The sequence below is a fragment of the Asterias amurensis genome, chromosome 1, assembly GCF_032118995.1.
Source record: "Asterias amurensis chromosome 1, ASM3211899v1".
NCBI classification, from domain to species: Eukaryota; Metazoa; Echinodermata; class Asteroidea; order Forcipulatida; family Asteriidae; genus Asterias; species Asterias amurensis.
Window position 1 is genome coordinate 21980867 of NC_092648.1, and position 21082 is coordinate 22001948.

Below are 21082 nucleotides of genomic sequence, written 5' to 3' on the forward strand. Positions count from 1 at the left end.
AGCTGCTTACAAAGACAATAGGGCAGCATGATTCATTGTTTTGCCCTGCACGATTTGGCAGTTTTTACATGCAGTTTTGCAGTACTCAGAAGCACCTGTGTGAATTATACGTAGTAGTTGTAATTGTAGAGTTCAACTTACACTCATGAGCCCAGTTTCAGTTTTGTTTAATGCGGAATATATTGAGGAAATAAAAACTCATGCGGTATATTTACATTTAAGTTGATTGGGGTTTATTTTTTAGAAACAAGGTTATGGATTTGAACTCATAAAAAAACACCTGCAGATTAATCAGATAGTTAGATTAAAACGAAATATTTCTAACCATTTTGAGAACAATATTCTTCACTTTCCACAATTTGTCCTCTATGAATTTGATGTTAAAAGCATCACTTAAGAAAACTGAGATCAAACACACAAGTACAATATCATACTGAACAATACAGTTGTTAATATTGCAAGCAAATGTTGTCCTATTTGCACGGTGCATAAATCAGCTTTGGTTAAATTGCCCTGAGCCTAAACAGCAAATTGTACCTTGGCTCCCAATGACCATAAGTAACCAAACATGCTCACTAATATATCTGTCTGTCATACTTATTATTTTAAATAATCTCTCTCACTCTGCAGCAACGTTTTTAATTGCATGAATTGTTTCAAGGATTCGACATGACCTTGTACCTGGATTAATTTGCATACTATCCAATTAATGGAATTGCTAAATTTCGCTACGGGCTTCTTTTGCATTATATCTACATGTACTGTTGCGTTATTTTTTCTGTGTAGCTACCTGTTTATTCCTTTCAAGAATTTAGCTGCATAATATGTGTACAAGTACATCCAACCTGGAGTACTTTGTCCTTGCTCTATGCTTATCAGGTTTGAAAAATATGGCACACTGCGCCTCTACATGTGATGTAGTTCTTTTGTTAGACCTATGTATATAGGGCCTATTCTGATTTTATTTTCAGTGATCAGATCATCTCTTCATAAATTTTCCTTCCTTTCAGGTGGTGCATTGTTCACTGTTTAAATGTACATTAATTGTCAAAAGTACTTGAGTACCGGTGCTTACAGGCTTTACTTTAAATGTTTATCTACATTGCTAAACATTCATATTCTTATGTTATGGTGGATTGGTGGTACATTTAATGCATGCTATTAGCTAACATTTACAATGTCACTTATGGCCTACTTCATGCTTGTATGCTTCCAGTGTGTCTGCTTAAAGTGTTTTGCGAAAAGCCTTCATGTCCGTTTCTTGTCATTATAAACAAAAACGTTATGCCCCTGCAATTAAACTAGACTTATTGTTCAAGACATAAAGGTTTTAAATCTGAGTGCTCTTTACAACGCAGTTGACACACTGGAAGGATCAAGCAAGAATCGCTTGTTTGGTATTTTGTGTCCTGTTGTCTTTGCATTGCATGTTTTCTTTTCTTTATTTTACTTAAAGCTGTCCACATACAAGCAAACCGCATGCTGTCAAACTTTCCTACTGCCCCTTTCTCAGCCCACCTTGCATGTCCTAACAAACTGGTGACCCCCTACCCCTTACCCCTACTTCCTCCCCCTGCCTGCCTACCCGCATACCTTGTGGAGCATGCTAGGGTGCTTGTCTTCACCGGGAATGCTGGTTCATGGTTTGAGAGTGCTAACATCAATTCTCTGCACTGTGGATGTGTGATTTTACAGGGGTACCGCAAGGACCTTTCAAAATCAAAGATTATACAGGTAAGATGTCTCACCGATTTCCAATCACTCTAACCCTCTTAAAGGCACTGGACATCTTTGGTAATTGTCAAAGACCATTTTCACTTGGTGTGTCCCAATTTATGCATAAAATAACAAGTCTGTGAAAATTTTGACTCAATTGGTCATCTAAGTTGCAATAGAATAATGAAAGAAACAACACTCTTGTTGCACAAATTTGTGTGCTTTCAGATGTAAGAAAAACCCTTGTTGCACAAATTTGTGTGCTTTAAGATGTCTAATAAAAGGCTTCAGGCTTGAGGTCTTTTATTATTTTAGTGAGAAATTACATCTTTCTGAAAAACCACATTACTCCAGAGGGAACCGTTGCTCACCATGTTTTGTACTATCATTAGCTCTCCATTGCTCGTTAGGTAAGTTTTTATTCTAACAATTATTTTGAGCAATTACCAATAGTGTCCAGTGCCTTTAACTTTGAAAGCTTATTCCACCCACACTTTACTAAAATTTGCACTTTTTTAAGTAAAGGATTCATACATGTTTTTGTTTTTAAAGATATCATGTGGAACAAAGTTCAGTATGGAGGAATGTCTCATAAATTAAATAGAAATTATGGAAATTGTTTGTTATAACATCATTAAAGTGATTGCTGAACAATTAATATTTTGCAAATCCTGGCTTTTTCAAGATCCCAATACTGTGTCTGTTTGTGAACAGGATCACCCCTCATATTCTTTTTTAAAATAAAGAATTAAGCTTATGTTGACCAACAGAGGGCGCTATTTGGAGGTAACTTTGAAGCCCTGGTGAGAGTTTTAGAAAGGCTGCAAAGCAACAGTTTTTTGTTCTGTATTGGTTGATTTAAACTCTAAAAAGAACTGTTTGAAGCAAACTATGGTTTCTGTAGAAATAATTTGTACTAACTTTCTTTTAGAGTATTGTTTATTGTAAAACTGCCCTAAAGGTCATAAGTCTTGTCCCCTTCTGCCGCTAATGATCAGTGGGCTTGATTCATCGAAGTACTATTGCCATAAGAATTTGTATTGTGACATCACTCCTTGCTAAAAGCAGTACAGAATGATACACATTTAAGATCAATCTTAGCTCTTTGTGAAATTGGCCCAGGTTTATTCAATATGGAAGTCACAAAGAATTTTCTTTTTATGGAGTATAACAAAATAATTGTTGTGTGCAAATGAGCGCCAACATGTAAAAAACCAAGTCAAATGTACTTAATTATTGTACTCTATACTGTTAAATGCAGTGGACACTATTGGAAATTTCTCCGATTTTTTTTAGCATAAAAACATACTTGGTAACAAGCAATGGAGAGCTGTTTATAGTATAACACATTGTGAGAGATGGCTCCCTCTGAAGTAACATAGTATTTGAGAAAGAAGTAATTTTCCACGAATTTGATTTCAAGACCTCAGAATTAGATGTTGAGGTCCCAAAATCAAGCGACTAAAGCACACAACTTCTTCCACTATTATCTTGCACCTTGGACGACCAATTGAGTTAAACAAAATTCAGAGGTTTGTTATTTTGTGCATATGTTGAGATTTACCAAGAGAGAAGACTGGTCTTTGACAATTATTAAAGGTGTCCAGTTAAGTGTCTTTAACACTGTTTGATTTAGCAGCTGGATTCAATTGAAACAATGCATGTAATGGTGGAGAATACAATCTAGTAAAGTTTTGTGATAAAAACAAATTGCGTATGAAATCTCTCTTATAATTTGTAACATATAATTTTGAGAGGGGTATATTTATGCTTTTGTCAAAGTTGGTGTGATTCAATGGCACCAGCTAGAATCTTTTCAGAACATGTGGGCTTGACTTGTGACCATGTATTAGGTTTCTTGGATTGGCCTCCTTTTGTTGATAGAGGGGGCTATAAACACCCATCTGTCTGATGTTCTTTTTCAGAATAAAAATAGCTCTCAATCAACTCGAGATAATAAACATGCCTTAAGTTATCCAATCTAGCATTAACAGACAGATTGATTGGTTTGGTTGGTTGTAGAACTTTGTTTTTTCCATAGAATATCAAACAAAATCTGTACAAAAAGAGTGACATTGTAACATTTTTAAAGCACTGCACACGCATCCTATCCTCACTTCTAATTCGGGCATATTGGAAAATTTACGACAATTTCAGCATGACAAAATTTCATGCTGTGTCAAATTTTGTTTTGTTTTTAAAGTTTCAAATTTATGTTATTTTAAAACGCCCTAAAGTTAGAAACATACATACAATTTGTTAATAATTTTAGTAAAGAAGGTGTTTAGCACTGAGAAAGAAATGACATTTTCTCACATTTTCTTGTAATTTTCCCACACCCTTTAACCGACCTGATTTGGTCAAGGATCTGTTCAATGAGACAGATGCAAGCTGTTTTGTCTGTTCTGCTTTCTCCATTGTGTCCAATCACTCTCGGGCAAATCCTCAGAACACATAAATGGGCTGGGGACAGTGACCTCTAGTCAAGTTGACCTCTGATATCCAGCCTTGTTAGACACAAAAGCGACCATGGTTAAAGGAAATGAGCTATTTTCACTTCGAGGTTGGACGTTTCTAATGGATGAGATTCATTATGGAAATAATCTTTGTGGGAAAATTGAGGATCCGTTGTCGTCGCATTTGAAGTGGAGAGCTAAATTATTTGTGCTTAGGCTGTGTTATCCGTTCAGACAATATGGAAACATGAATCAACCTAAATATGCGGTCTCATTGAATTAATGAGATAATGAATTCAGTTGATTTATAGTACCTAGGTTTGATGTGATGAACAACATTATATGAATTATGGATGTCAAATGGATGACTTAAGTAATATTTGAAGCTGTGTATGATACTAAAAAATAAAACTATTTATTCATTTGAAGAGACGCCCTGCTGTTTTTGATGGGAAATTTCATCGCATTTTTTTATTTTGTTAAATATACATTTAAATAGATGTTATAAAGGATATATATTTTTTATAATGGTAATGTTTTCTCTTTGAGAAACTTAAATATAATTATTTGAAATAGAAATTTGGTGTATCGATCACCTTCAACGTAGTCTTTTAAAATTGTAAGATTACCAATAATTGGACAGAGAATAATAACTGAATGACTATCATGACTTGCATTGCACCAAACTGCAAAATTACTTTGTGTATGGGTTCAAGGTGTAATTAAAACAAAACTGTACTGAGCTACTTTTTTCATCTTTACATATGTCTGTTACACAATTGTCCACAATTTAATCAAAAAAACTACTCCCGCAGGAGAAAGTTTAGAGCTTGTGTTTGTTTCTTACAGGGTTCCTAGGTCAGTCACCTCTGCCGTCTAGACCTCCTATGTACAATGATGTAGCCAAAACGAAAACCAAAATACTATTATCGCCAGCGACGCCCGAATCACAAAGAAGAGGTAGAACAGGGTCATTTGGAAGCAACTCCTCTAGTAACGATGGCAAACTCAGAAAATGGGGCTCCCAAGATAGTTATAGTTTTCCTTCTTCGGGGTAAGTTGTCACTTTTCTACCCCCTCTCCCACCAGCCTTAAAACTCTGACCAATATCTGTGTGAAAATACTCATAATTGTTTTTGATGAAATGATGATTAATTGGGAGACTTTTGGGGAAGCTAGGTGCCCTTCTCAAACCTCAGCTTTGGCTCTGACTCGAGGCTCCATCTGCTGATGTCCAAACCAATGCGTGCAATATGCGCTGCTCCACCAGAGCCGGAGCCCAAATCGAGGTTTGAGAATGGCCCCTGGTGGCAACAGACTTACCAGGTAAACTCATAAATGTGCGCATGCCAAGAAGGTCCTACATAAACAATGGAAATTTACCTAATAACTCACTGCCACCGAGCAACCCAATATCTCTGATTGCTCTGTGAAAAACTGTAGAAAATTGTGCACTTTTCATACTGTTTTCACAAACGTTAAAATAATTGTTTATTTTAAACAAAATCCTCAAAAAGTTCTTTCCCCCACTCAATGATCTAGATTTTCAAAATCAAAATACAAATCTTGTGTGATATCTGCATGAGTAGTGATAGCGTATGATGTCCAATCCATCCTCCCCATTACCATGTTCCTAAGATACCCTACACTCTGTATCTATGCTTTGATAAAATAAGAATGGGCCTACTCGCACACAGGGATTTGTTTGCATATTTTGTGTAGAATATCAACACCCAAATCCTAAACCAAGCTATTGTCAAATTTAAAGCCCCCTCATCCACAGTGAACAATTTACTTTAAAAATTGAGGGGCAAACACAGGTTTATCCAAATCCAACACTACAATGTATTCAGTCCACTCTTTAAGGTTTCCTCATCCCTGATAAGCAAAGATGAAATTTGGACAAAGATATTTTAAGAAGTTTGTTAGAATGTGCTTTTATCAAGCTAATTGTTCGTTGTTGTACATTCATGCATCAGGAATATTGTATAAGTTGAATTTGGTCTTCCCTTCTCAGGTCTTATAATAAAGCACTTTCGACCACACCCTCCCCCCCCCCCCCCATCCCACTCCCCAATAAATACAGCACACAGTGCCTCACAACCGTCTAGATCCGTGAAGGACCTACAAATAAAATAAACATCTTCCCCTGATGCTTGAATGATTTTGTAATATTTGACAAAGAGAAATGCAATCATTTGTATCTGATGAAGCATCATCCCAATCCGAATCAATTCAATTATCTGAAATTTCTATTTATCATGCATGGATGATACATTGGAATGATCTCATGCAAACTGTGTGTGTGTGTTGACTTTGATATATCATTTTGTGAATTATTTATTGTCTATTAATACCATCAACAGATTCATTCGTTTTTATTTGAATGTTTTTATTGTTCAATGGAACTTGACAAATAATAAATTGGGTTACAATAAAAGACAAATCACTCTCAACTTTTACTGTTGGTTTCATTTTCAATGGACATGTAAAAGTTACAATAATCGACAAATTATTGACTGAAAATATTCAAAACTTTTTAAGTGTAAATTTTAATTGACGATATCAATCTCTTTTGAAGCTACAGAAGACGTTGTCAAGAAATGAAAATCAAGAAACTAAATTTATACAACACTTTTTGAGATTTTTTTTATTGAGGGAAGTTCCATTGAACCATATTTCATTTGACTGTTTTTAGTAGTTTGCACTCCGTGTGTGCATGTGCCTGCCCTGTGCCATGACGACTTCCCATCTTATCCACAATTTCTCTCGGTGAATGGACCTTTTCCTTGCATCATGTGTTTTCATCCTAAGCAATTTGTTATTCTAGACGGCTCTTCATTTTTAAAAAAGTTCCATATTTGTATGATTTATAGTTATATTGTAGATATCTAGCCTTAGATATTATAAGTATAGGTAGATCTAAAGTCAGTACAAGTAGTGTGTCTAGCTCAGACAGCAACAAAGGCAGGATTAGGTATTAAAGTATAATGAGATATTTAATAGTAGATAGTAGATAGTAGATAGTAGAATTATGAAATAATAATACTCTGAATTTTTAATAAAAGAACACAGGTACTGTTTGTATTGAATATTATTAGTATGCAGGATGGACATGTAGTTTTGTTAGGATGGATAGGTAGTTGTTGTCTACATAAGGGTTCATTTTCATGGTTTTGTTTACCACGTTTTGTGGGGGCCTTAATGTGCAGAAATCCACAGTAAGCAGTGCCATGAATCTGGGCCCCGTTTATTTATACTTCTTCTTCAATACAACTGCCATACATGATGTGGCTTCCTTATCGGGCAGAGTTTGTTTGTTTGTTTGTTTGTTTAGATGATTTTCCCATCAAGGGAACTCGGCAAACTCCCACAAGGGGATGTAAACACCAAGCTGGCAACAACCAATCTCTCTCATACAAACATTGGTTTAACGTCTATGATTATGAGTTGCACAAATAGCAGAGTCGTGAATTATCTGAGAGTAATATGGAAAGTGCAATGATCTTGACATTAGTATGAATTCAATGTTAAGTCATAAAAATTAATGTAAGCAGAAGGGAGGCTATACTAGCCATAAACCAGTATGGATATGTGGGTAGTACACCATGCGTTGTACACCATACTCATCAACCAATGGTATACATGGTTTTCTGTAGTCTTGGTCTCAAGACGCTCCAGTTGTATTGTCACGAATACATGCCGTACCCCGAGGAAAGTATCACCCCGAGAAGCGCTCGCCACCAGAGCAATAATACTCCTGCAACCGCAGTTCCTGGGGTGATAGCCATAACAGGAATAAAAGCGCCCTCTAGCAGCAACAATGTTTTTTTATGACTACACAGAAGGAGCCAGGAACCCAAACTAGTGTTTTCCATGTAGTTTTGCAGTTTTTGTGTGTGCTCTTTTTACATGTCATTTTGAAATCATTTTTAAGTCTTTAGCGACATGTAACAAAAAGCGCTGATTTTTGCTGGTACTTTTTCCCCTGACAGCCATTAACCGAGTTTTGAAGCTGTATGAAAAAGTCCATACATTTTTTATATGAATTATTTGATATTAAAGGAAGTTGAAATTACAGAAAAGTAAATGAAGTGGATATTGCACCCTCTCATTGTGATCCTTGGACTCGTTATCTTTCACATCACACCGATGAGCTTTACATGTGTGCTGAATGATGACATCAAGCACTCTGCAGTTACGTACACACAAACAACCTGCTCAAAGTACTCCAGCCATGTATTTCCGCTTAGACTGTCTATTACTTGGTTTTCCCGCCTTTTCATATCTGGGTTAGTTAAAGGGACAAGCTCAACACATCAAAGTCAAAAGAGGTTTTGAATGATCAGAATCTTTTCTTTTGCATGATGATGGTGACATTGGCTGACTCTGTTTCTTTGACAGAACACATTACTGAATTAAAAGCTAAGTTATCTATACGTGTTAGTTTCCATTCATATAAAAAAAACCATAGGCCTACAGACAATAAAGTACCGTATTCTCCCGTATCTAAACTGATGTGGCAAAATACTCTTACCTCTCTTTATATTTGGATGTCAAAATGACCAAGTACAATTGATGACTACTTCTTGGACGAGGCCATATCCCTTGCCCCCCGCCCCCCCCCCCAAAAAAAAAAAAAAAACACGCCACAAAAAAACACCCAAATAACAAACAAAAAACACACTATAGTTTAAAAAACAAATCCCAATAAGAAAAGCCTTAATAAATAAAAAGGAATACTTAAATGTCAGTAAAAAAGCATATTAATAGTTATGAAAACCAGCAAAGTATTATTTTAGATTAAAACAGTAAATAAACATGAATGCAGCAACTTAAGTATACATTTTAATTGAACACAGAAATATAATTTGTTTGTATCCCTACACCCATGTTTATTGAGCACTGTGATACTCAGTACTTTTCCATGTTCTGTGAACAAATCTATTGACCACAAAAAGTTTGGTCAGTAAAGTCAGACATCATATGTGCTTCAGCATTGATTGATTTATCTCAGAAAACTTGGAGTTTACTTCGAAACACTTCATTAAGACCACAGTACAATGTACATGTAGAGGACACATGCAGGCAGAAAACTTTCAAATTTATCTGGGGAAGCCAGGCATCAACAGTCTGACTACTTGGTGGCAGCATTAGTTGTTTGAAACTCAGGTTTGAACTTTCCTATAATTTGATTCTCTTCCCTCCACTCTTCTGGGTATATTTTTTAGTACCTATTGATGGCTATATTTTTTACTAATAATTTTGAAAACTTAATAAGTTTCTTTTCTAAGCATTTGTTGTTTAAAACTCATTGCAAATAGTTTGTGTCCTTATTGTTTTATTTTATCAAGTTTCTGTCTGTCCATACTGGGACATGTTTTTGTGTTCTGAGAAGGAAGTCATAGTATCAACTGATACATGTATAAAAACATGTAGAAAAGAGATTAACACATAGATCAAAAGTTTAACACATTTTGTCCTCATTGTTTGCACATCATAACTTTGCCATGCCATGTTTTTTTCAGACTAGATTCACATCCCCCATACAGAGAGTGCCCCTTTAATGGTTTAGTCCAGTGGGTCACATGCACAATAGAGTCAAGGCAGGCTTCACTTCACTGGTTCATTGAGGGTGTGCCATCTGTGTGTGTGTGTGTAGGCAGGCAAGGCTGTGTGCAGTATTCACAGTCCTAGGGCGAAGGCTGGTGTACTGTGTGGTTTGTGCAGCTAGCAGTGGGTAGTACTCGGTGTATGTGATACTACAGGATTGTTTTGTTGGGCACCACTCATACTTTTTGCACTGCTTGTCCTCAGCCTGCTCGTACTAGGCAGCCATTTAGCACAGGGATACTCTAAACTGTGGTGGAGGATCAGTTAGTCTCAGAAAGTGGAGTCCAGAGTGTCAGTTGATAGCGGATTTCTTCAGCTTTTGGATTATAATTCATCATTGAGGCACTTATTAGTTCAACATGAGTAGACCAAGTAGTGCTAGACCCTCGTCTAGAGCCTCCCCGCGTGGCTCCACCCCTCGGCCTGCTTCAGGGAGACCTCGTAGTAGCCCGGGCAAGAAGTGAGTTTTGTATTAAACTTTTTTTGTCATTCCCATGTTTGATTAGATTACCCATGACCGATGAATTTAATGAACTTCAACTTATTAATTGGCATGATGATGAATGGTGGTAAGTAAAAAGTTTCCCTGTCGTGGTTGCAATGTGTCTAGCAAAGAAACACTAATTTGGCATTTTTCCAGCAATCAATTAAAACAATCGTACAGGTGTATAGTCTTTGTAGTTCTGTTGAGTTCTGTATCAAGTACTTTATAGTGCTTTTTAGTGTAAAGAGTCTATGACAAGGTAGTGCTATGGTGGTGTGGAAGAAATGAAGCAAATTCCACATGGATGCCACATTTACCTCCATGGTTTTACATGTAAAAGTTGTATTAATGCCAAAATATTCCCTCAAAGTTGTCGAGCACACTGGACTGTAATCTACTTGTATTACTGATAGCATCTGATAGTCAGCATTACAGTATTTTACAACATTTTATAATGATCCAAGTGCTAGACCTACCATAGAGCATGATGTTGCTATATGGTTTGCTACACTCCATTCTTTGATATTTTGGTAGCACTGTTACATGCAGATTGAAGGGGCCCACCCATGTACAGTTATGTGTAAATGTTGTGTGTATTTGAATGGGATGGCTAGTCTGGTGGTCCTACATGTACAATAGGCTCCTCACTGTTTGCTACAGGCTGTGGTGTAAACCACTGTAGTAAATTTAAAGGCTGCTTTTCACATTAATGGCGGTGTATGGGAAGTCTGATTTCTCACATTAATTGTACTTCCATTTGGGGAAATTGTTGTCACTGTACATTGTGCGACCTGTATTTTTTTCTAAGTGAGAAAATAAAATGGAAAAGTTTCCAAATTCTGCAATTGATTTGTTATGAAATGAAATAGTAGCTATAGTTTACTCAATTGAGATATTCCTTTTGGTAAAAATGTGTGAAAAAAGTGGTGGCATGGTACGGAAAGTTTTCCAATAAAATAATATGACCATCACTTTTTAAAATTAAAATTGTTTGGATAGTTTAGATGAGACAAGTATTTGCATTTAGTATGCTGTTCGAAAGACATTACTGTAGTAGTTTTTCACTTATGACTCAAGCTCTGTGGAGCGTGTAGGTAGATGGCTTTCATGGGCAGACTAATTGCAAAGTACATGTATTGACGTGGCAAGTAGGCTATTTGTTAGCTTATGTTATTAATAGAGGTAGCATTAAAGATAACAGTATATAGTTGGCAATGGCAATATGTAATGCTGAAAATGTACTTGTTTATTTAGAAGACAAATTTGAATACACTGTGTAGATGTAAAACGCACTAATACAATAACAGCAAGTCCAGTATTTGAATTGAAAAATGTATAGACTAGATATAGATGTACTGTATTTGTATGTAGTGATTTACATTTATACTAATCAGAAAGGCAGGCAAGATAATTGTATACCAGTCACTGTGATGAGATAATTCAGTTTTACGACTACTGCAGTGTGGTGGTTTTTCAAGCAGAGGCAATGATGTTTGTAGAATGTGACTTAGGTTTCAGCTATCACCGTGTCTCGACCATCAAACATCTGACAAGCAATAACTTATCATTAGAATGAGTAACATGATTGCAAGGAGAAATTAACACTAGCTGTCAGCCATTTTTAAAGGCTGACAAAATTTAAGCCAAAGCATAGAGCATAGCCCCCAAAAACTCTTGGTTTTAGAAGTCCGCACAAATACCGACAGAAAGTGACTCAATCGGCATGGAAATGGTAGCAGGCACATGAACGCACGGAGGCAAAGTTGCACCAGCAGCTAAAGCACTGATTAGGTTCGTCACACTTTGCAGTTCCTTTCTTTTTACAGTTCCCCTAGAAAAAGTACCTCCATGACAAACATCCATAATTCAGGGGAGCTTAATGGGGCACGGATACGGTAAGTCTATTTTTTTTTGCCCAGCAGTCCGAGGCGATTCTCATCATCCGTCCACTATCGATGGTCGTTGCCCTCGGACCAGTGAGCAGGTGGAGATGATGGTCAAGTGTTACTGTGTGGGCCATCTTAATCAAGGGTTAATGACTGAATTAATCATTAGTTATTTCATGAATATTCATTGGCTAATTTATGACTATTCAGTGATTTTGTGCAATTGCTTTCAGTAGTATTTTGATGACACTGTAAATTTGTTAGTACTGTGAAAAAAAAATTGCATTGGGGAAAGGGGATAAAGAACATTGCTTTGTTTTTTACCCAACACCAATGTGTGTTGAGCATTGCTTACTTGATGCTTCTGAAGTCCTGAGCTGAAACAAATTCCATCTGGGTGCTTCTCGAGTGGGATTTGAACCCAATACCCTCTTGCCCACTAGACTAACAGAGCATGTCCACTGACGAGAGCCATTTTTAATAATTTGCAGTGGAAAGCACCGAGTATATGCTGCTCAATGCACATCGTTGTCGGGTAAAAAAAAAAAGAATTAAAAAAAAATGGTTAGTGACAGGAAAGGGCTTTTGAGCATCTAAATACTACCCCCAAAATTATTTACGGCTAGACAACGTTAAACCATTTGATTCCGCAACCCTCAGTTTGTTATTTACTGTACTGTTTTATACATATTATATGTTATTTTATTATTTATTTACTGTGTGGTTATTGTTGTTTGTATTATAAAGCTTTTGGAAAATTTTTTTTTTTAAACCTGAATGGTCGGCTGGCCCCTAAAGTTCCTAATTCCGTGTGAAAATCCGTGTGAATTCAAACGGCATTGTGCCAACATTATCTTTAGATCCCCACCAGCTCTGTGCTTTATTGAGGTTGGCCTGGTATGCTTGAATAAACATGCTCATTCATTGTCGGCGCTCACTTGGAAGTCGGTGCACTGTGTTGGGCTAGTGTAAAGGCCGCTGTGATTTCACGTTGATGAATGCAAAATGCCCCCTGATTTTAATGTTACAACTTGAACTTGAATGAATGAGGGGGCGTTCACTAGTTATGTCGACTTGTACAATGAAAAAACACAATTTTTTTTAGCTGAAAAGAAATCTGTACAATAGACAACTGACAATAGAATTTTACATGTTTGCCTTTCATTTTTTACTTGGAAAAAGCTCTATTCAACAATTTCAGTACATTGTGCATAATAAATGGAATGCCAGTCTAGGTTACTAGAATGGGAGTCTAGGACGGTTCAAATTTTATTGTTCATTGGTGGCTCAACCATGACAAGAAATTGAAATTTTCTGGAAAATCTGACTCAAATTATTGATGTTCATGTTAATTGAGAATAAAAGCTTTGAAATTATCTGAACTTGAAATTGTTCTTTACGTTGGATTTTCTCATGCTACAAATTAGTAATTTTCAGCAAAATATTGTCCTGTTCAACTTTTGTAATACTAATAGAAACAAAATTTCAAGTTTGCTGGCGGCCTTTTTCCATCCTACCCTCATAAGGCAGTCACAGCCTGACAAAAATTATCACGTGACAAAAAAAAATAAGCCAATACTCGAAGCATACACCATTCATAATCATTTCCCATTGCACTCCTCACTTCGAGTGTACTATAAACAAGAACGAATTGATCTGAAATGTATCGTTCATTAAGAAGTAGATAGAGTGCATCCAAAAGTGAAAAAGGAGGCATTGTATGTATTGCTGGTCAGATAAGTCATAATTCAAGTACATGTACTCTAGACACCAATTCAAGCTGCAGAATTCTATTCTTTTCCAAGGCCTTGTCAAACAGTTAGATTGTTGACAAAGCAAACAAAAGAAAGGGTAATGACTGTCTGGGCATGTAGACTTCTCTTTTATTGTCTATTGCGGTCATTAGGTCATTGAAAAACTTGAGCATGAAATTGGTAAAAACATGACCAGACTCATGGCACTGCTTACTGTACTACTCCTGATCTTACACAAAGAGTTAGGAGAAGTTACTCGCCCTAACTTAGGATCAGTCTTGAGTTTTAATTACTCCCAAAGAGCCCTATGAATAGTCCTAAGTAAGGAATATCTTTGTAAAATCGACCAATGGGCCCATAGAAGTATGCGCTATGCAGGGTGATGTAAAAACAATTTTTATTGTGATTCCCTAACATGTAAACTCTGCAAAGCTCAAACAGGAATATAAGCATCAAGCGGGCAAATACAAACGTTTATACTTGAAAGTCTATGATAATGAATTGCACAAATCAATGAAGTGTTGTTCAATAACTGGACGACTACATGTACACGTATTTTAGTCGTCGTAAAGTTAGCTTGGCTAGATTTGAACCTACAACCTTGTGATTGCAAGTCTAACCACTTTACTACAGAAGCAGCACCATACACTTGGTTCCAGGTAGTAATATAAAAGTATTAATCTCAATCTAAATGTTTGTTTTATAGAAAAACTGATGACAAAAATTATCATGGTAGACAAAATAAAATTTTCAAAAATGGCATAAGATTTCTTAAAATTAATTAAACCTGGGGCTATCCAGCCAATTAAAAAAAACAAAAAAGGGAAGTTAATGTATATTTAAAAAACAAACTAATTAATTGTCCGACCAATTTCAAAAAGAGCAATTAAGATAGATTAAAATTAATTACCAAAATATCCGGCCAATTTAAAAAAGGGCAGTTAAGATAGATTCAATATTAAGTAATAAAATCCCACTGTCCGGCCAGTTTCCCTCCATTCATACTTTGACGTTTTTATTTAAGTAACTTTGTATTGCTATTTTTTTATTTGAAGAGATGGTAACAAGGTATATCAATTCTGATTAAGAACATGTCCAGAATTTAATCCGCCTTATTAGTAAAATGTACTTTAAAAAGTCTATAGCGATTTTGGCCATGACAATAATTGATTCCTGATCGTTTTATTATAAAAGAATACACTCAGAATTTTAGTGTTTTGCAATTTTTTTTGCAAAGTGAACAAGTGTCACATTTGCCACTACAGTTGAGTGAACTAGAAATTAGAACTGTTGAGGAGTTAAGTTCAATATTTTGACCTTTAATGTGCAGTAATAGACATTTTGGGTCATGGTTGTAGTTGGGGGGGGGGGGGGGCAGCTTATGAACACTTGCAGGAAGGATGAGTGTTACTGTCTTTCTGTATAATATCTATCTAAATGGTTTTTGACAGGTTGTTGGTGGTTTTTGACAGGTTGTTGGTGGGAGTGGGTCAGGCGTAGGTGCTCTCAAAATAGGTTGTGACCCTGGAATGGTCAAGGTCCATTTTACATTTACTCCTATGCCATGTTCTTTCTAACTTTGAAAAGTTTGTTTGAATTTGTAATGTAAAGATTACATTCTTGTATAACTGGTACGAGGTAGTTTGATCACTCCTGCTGCTATTAAAGACCTTGTCACTGGAGGCAAATTGACAAGGGGTTTAGAGGCAACTAACTGCAAAGTATCCAAAATGAATAATACTGCTGCGCTTGAGGTGTAACAGTGTTTAACTTACTACCTCCAAGTGAATTTTTTGAACGATTAGTTTAGCTGTAAATTGACTTGCATTTCATGGCCTTATTACTTTTGCAGAAAGTGATTGGATAGTTATGCAGTTATGCTAACACAATAATGTAGGAATTAACTCTACAATTTAACAATTCAAGCTTGAATCAACCCTTCTCAAAGTTTGGATATTTTTATTTTCATTTAAAAAAATGTGTGTTTTGCTCGTTGCATTTGATGTACTGATTTTAAACTCAAAAATGCATGATAAGTTATGCAATAATAATAGAGGATGTGTCTGGTATTGGAGGATAATTTATTTTTTTAAGGGTGTTATTAGTATTGGTAAGGGAAAAAACATTTTTAAATTTTAGTCTGAAACCTTACTGGTTATGAACTCCATACTAGACAATTTTTTTCTTTTCATAATTTCCTTCTGAAATGAAGTAATATTGTGAGAGAGCTGATTTCAGTTGTTTTAACCAAAAGTAATGACAATGTCTTCACATGCTGAAAGGTGTGTAAAGATGTTCACTACTCGGACTCGCACAACGGAATAAGCCCACATTTTCACAGGTTGCTATTCCATGTAGATTATGGTTGATCACACAAAGTTCGTGACTCTTTAGTCAGCTCTACCAATCACGTTTTATACCTTAAAGAGACTGACTTCCTTATAAATAATTTGACAAGTTGATGTTGTACATTTTACATATGTATATGTACTGGACTCGATTTCACAAAGAGTACACTGTAAGGGCTGGTCTTATCTCTAGTAAGACGAGTAAGGTCTGCATGCTACTGCAGGGTTGGGACTTGTCCTAAGTCATAAGATTAGTCTTAAGTTTAGGAAGAGTTTTGTGAAATAGAAGACGGGGGCTTTACAAACTATACCCCTGTTGGAAGTTTGTTAATACGTAACAAACAGAATTGGAATAGAGATTTTACAATTTTAAATATCATTCTCTGTACAGTCACATGCAATTTGGCCCTTGGGCCATGATTTGTGGCTTTAATCAAATAAAATAAAAATTGAACAGTAACTTATTTTTGTTTTAATTGAGCGTACAATTAAAGCCTTTCTTTGTTTTGTTTATGTTGACAGGCCCTCCAAGGATGCACAATACAATGCAGGTAAGAGCTTACTATGGATGGTTTCGATTTGCAATATTTAATTATTTCAAATGACAATGTTCAATAACATTGTATGTTTGAGTCAAATGCCAGAGCCCAATTTTTTGTCAGAAAAGCACAAAAATTTAATTATTTTCTGCTGAGGAGAAATAAGCCAGGAACCAGTTTCACATGGTAAATGTGACACTGTATTTTGGCTGGTAACTTCTTGTACTCAAATAACGTTTTTTTGTGCTTGTAAACGCTACGGTTTTGTGCTCTTAACAATTGGATCTAGATGATATTTTATGGCAGATATTTTACCCAATTTTGTTTTCATATGTGTGTATCATCAATCACTGAGCTGTGCTACAAACATGTTGAAAATACATTTAACTGACGGCCCCATGACATTAACTTCCTGTGGGCAGTGTTGCATAGCCAGTACTTTTACAGGAATGGCAGTCATCATTGTAGTGTACACTATCACTCAGTACAGGCTGTGTATCCATGGGGAAGAGTCACTGTTGATGGTTGAGGACATCTAATTAGTGTTTATTATTTTCACACTGGTCTTAAACCTGATTAGGTACCCAGCAGACTTGTTTGATTTAAAAGTTAGAACTAGGGAACCACTTGGGAACATTATAGTAATCATTTTTTTGTATGAACATATCATATAAATGATCAAAACACTGGTGTAAAGTAATACATCATGGCTGTAGTTCAGCCCCATATGTTGGTACAGTGTAGTGCAATATAGAGACTGAGGTCCTACAAGGGCAAGGTACAAGCATGTAGTTGTAAAGCAATGCAGATTACATGGTGTTTTTACTGGAAGAATGTGTTTTTATTCCATTGCCAAGTGAGTGTTCGTCAGCTCTAAAAATTGGTTCCTGCAGTGTGTTGTCATACTTTGCGAAAAAAATAGTAAATGGCCTGACGTTTCGACTCCAGCAGAGTCTTTCTCGAGACTTTGCTCACATTTTCAAGTTAAATCATACAGCTTGATGAATCCACAGCTGTATTTAAAATGATTGCGGGTGTAGTGTATTTTGCATGATTACTGTCCTACCAATGATCTAACCTTAGTGCATAGAGCATGAACAAGGCTTAGTGTTATTACCATCAGGATCTGACCTTGTACCAGGATGCTATAGAACGCACACTGCACATAGTGTTTACTTGCACTTGTCGCAAATATTGATTAACATTTTTTTTAGATCGCCCATGGGCTGAACCAGTTATCGGTCGTATTTATGGCAGTTTCATGCTGGAGTTTCGGTGCAGAATTAGTAGTGTTTGACTGTTTGTTTCTGATAACTAATTGACATGTAATCGGCTGTATTTTTGGCAGTTTGATGCTGGGCTGGAGTTTCGGTGGAGAATTGTTACCAAATGCGTAACCCTTTGAATTTGGTTTTGAAGTGTGCGTACATGTAATACTGGTAGTGTTTGACTGTTTGTTTCTGATAACTAATTGACATGTAATCGGCTGTATTTTTGGCAGTTTGATGCTGGGCTAGAGTTTCGGTGGTGAAATGATGCAAAATGCTACCCTTTGAATTTGGGATTGTAGTGTGTGTACAATACATGTAGTGTTGGACTGTTTGTTTCTGTTAACAAATTGACATGTGCTGAAGTTTTGTTCTTTGGCATAACCACTCGGGGGGGGGGGGGGGGTGTGATGAAAGACTTTTATCCAATTAATTATCTGGCTAGATGCCTATGGGTAGTTTCAGCCTCAACTTGTTTGACATAATTTCTGTAAAAGGATGTCCTGAAAACCCCCAGGCTGGTGTGTGGATCATTGGTGTATTGGCACATGCGAGATAAACTGGTTAAATGTTGGTTACACCGATGGTATCATTCTGGGTCTCACGAGGACAACTTGTCAGGCAAACAATGGGCAAAACCATGTTCAATTCAATTCAATTCAATGCACATTTATTTTTCGAGTTGACAATGACAATTAAATATACTTGAAACACCTAACAATAAGTAGAATTATGAAGAGATGGATGGCACATAATTCAACAATAAAATGTATTGAAATTTCAAAGATAATATCGAGTGTAATTATCAAATGTTCATCAAATGCACCTGTTTTGGATCTAATTAATTGCTCAAAAATATATTTATCTTCCCAACCTCACATGAATTGTTCAATACATTATAATAGGAGAAGTTTTTTTCATATTTTTATTTTTATTTTATATTTTTTTATAAAGCCTGCAGCATGAAAGCTGAATACTTTTGTTTTTTGATTTCAGTCTGTGGAAAGGAGTGGCAGGTCAAGTTGTTTGAAATTCCTCCCACACATATAACCACAGAACTCAACAGATCCTATTCACACTAGCACCCTTCATTGTCCGAACACCCTAAGGATATAGAATGGAATTGCCATACTAGGATTTTTTTTCCCACTACCAGCACGGCAGGTGTTTGGGGAGGCTCTTTTCATGACTTTGAAAGACATTTTAAAAAGTTTCCTCTGGTTTGTATAGGATGCCAAGAACCCACTTTTTTCTGACTTGGTTTGGGCACTACCTCCATGGGTTGGGTCAGGATTTGCAATAAAATAGGAAGAAGGGCCCTATTTTTTCTCTAAAGTGGCCACCCGACACATTTTTAAAGACGATCGACTGGGCTTTTTCTTCCTTCTAAGATCGTTGAAATCAAAATGAAAAAGGGTAAAAAAAAACAGGTGTCCTGTAAAAAGAGAAGCAGGCAGACGCTAAACAAGTATTTTTTTGGTGCCTAACTGCATACTGTCTGCTACCATCACTTATAGAAATGCGTAGATACTAAATCGGAAATTTATATTATTAGACTGTGTTAATAAAATGCTGGTAGTAAGTTGCTGTGTTTCTCCAATTAATCAAGGGCATACTACAGGAACATAACAAGCGCTGCCCTGTAAGTAAGGTTTTAAATCATCTGTGGTGTCGCGAAGGCCATGCTTATTACTTATTAACCACTGCTTTCAACAACACTCAGGAAGAGTTTGCATGTTTTTTGAAGTGCTATGTCTAGCCAAAGTATCTGAACCTTAGTGTATGGGCTTGGTGCTGAAATATCATAATTTGCAATTTTTGTATTCATAATGATCAAAAGGTAATTAAATGAAAAATACGTAAAAATTAAAAGATAAAATAATAATGATCAACAAATACATTTTTTTACTTAGGAAATGATTTTTTTTTAGGGACGGAACAAATAATTAGGAGACCACTTTTGGTAAATAACCCCATTTACGAGGAGCTCAAAAACGTGAAAAAATATGAAACCCATACAAATGGCACGTATGACCTAATACCTAAATTCCTGAGCACAAGAGATGCATGCTATACAAATCCACTCCCTTTGCCTAGAGGAGAGATGTCATATGTTTTGTATATATAATTACGTACAGGGGTTGAAAGGTGTGCATAACATTAGCAAAGATTGAATATGTAAATATCTCGGATGTACTCCTTTAAGATGGTCATAGTGGAAAACTTGAAACTTGTCTCCTCGAAATGCTAGTTTTTGAGAAATTAGTGAAATAAGTGATTTTTGATCTCATAAGTCCTAAACCTGATACTTGAAAACAGTAAGTACAAAAAAATTCTTCTTAATTATTTCTTGTGACTCCAATGGCCAGTATTGAGATTAAATGCTCTCAAAAAGTCGGAATCTTGTCTTTAGCAATTACCAAAGGTGCCTGCAAACTTAAGTGACAAAAGTGTTGAATGCCAAGAGCGGATAGAAATACAGAAGCGATTTAAGCTTTAAATACAGCATATTTCAGATCAAACGTCAAAACTGCTAAGTATTTTCCAGATGTTTTCTTCATTCTTCTCAATTCACATTAATATGCCATGCATCTTGAGAGGTCCCTGTACATCAATCAAGGAAACTCCAATCTATGGTAACTCAATAATCCAATGATTCGACACTGAAACTATATACCTGGCCTTATGTCAGGAATGGATGGTTTGCAATACACAGGAGATATCACATTGAGGCAAAGCATTATGGAGGAATTGTAATGGTTAGGAGTAATTTGGGAATGGATCTCCAAGTATTTCATAATCAGAACCACCAATTACTTTCTGGAAGTGTAACAACATTTTACGCAGTCCAATGTTTGGGATTAGTTGTTGGTCAATCTCTTTTACAAATAAAAGGTATGAAAAGCGCAGTGTTTATATGTTTGCTTGTTCATCTTTTTGGGTATCCATACAGTGCAGTCATCTGGGCTCAGTTTCATAGAGCTGCTTTTAAAACAGTTGAGCCATATATTTTCTGTT

The 21082-nt window shown here is 36.1% G+C and overlaps 1 protein-coding gene across 3 annotated transcripts in view; it reads left to right on the top strand.

The window, feature by feature from the left end:
* Positions 1-21082, top strand: part of LOC139951758 (77 kDa echinoderm microtubule-associated protein-like) — a 67453-nt gene that overhangs the window by 18067 nt on the left and 28304 nt on the right. Inside the window, exons 3-6 of one of the 3 annotated variants that reach the window (XM_071950862.1) lie at positions 1696-1734; positions 5022-5226; positions 12096-12164; positions 16780-16808. In XM_071950862.1, coding sequence (XP_071806963.1) covers positions 1696-1734; positions 5022-5226; positions 12096-12164; positions 16780-16808 — 342 coding nt within the window. Of the gene's footprint in view, positions 1-1695; positions 1735-5021; positions 5227-9808; positions 10246-12095; positions 12165-16779; positions 16809-21082 lie in introns of those variants that run through there. The other 2 variants (XM_071950914.1, XM_071950966.1) reach the window with 2 other exon arrangements.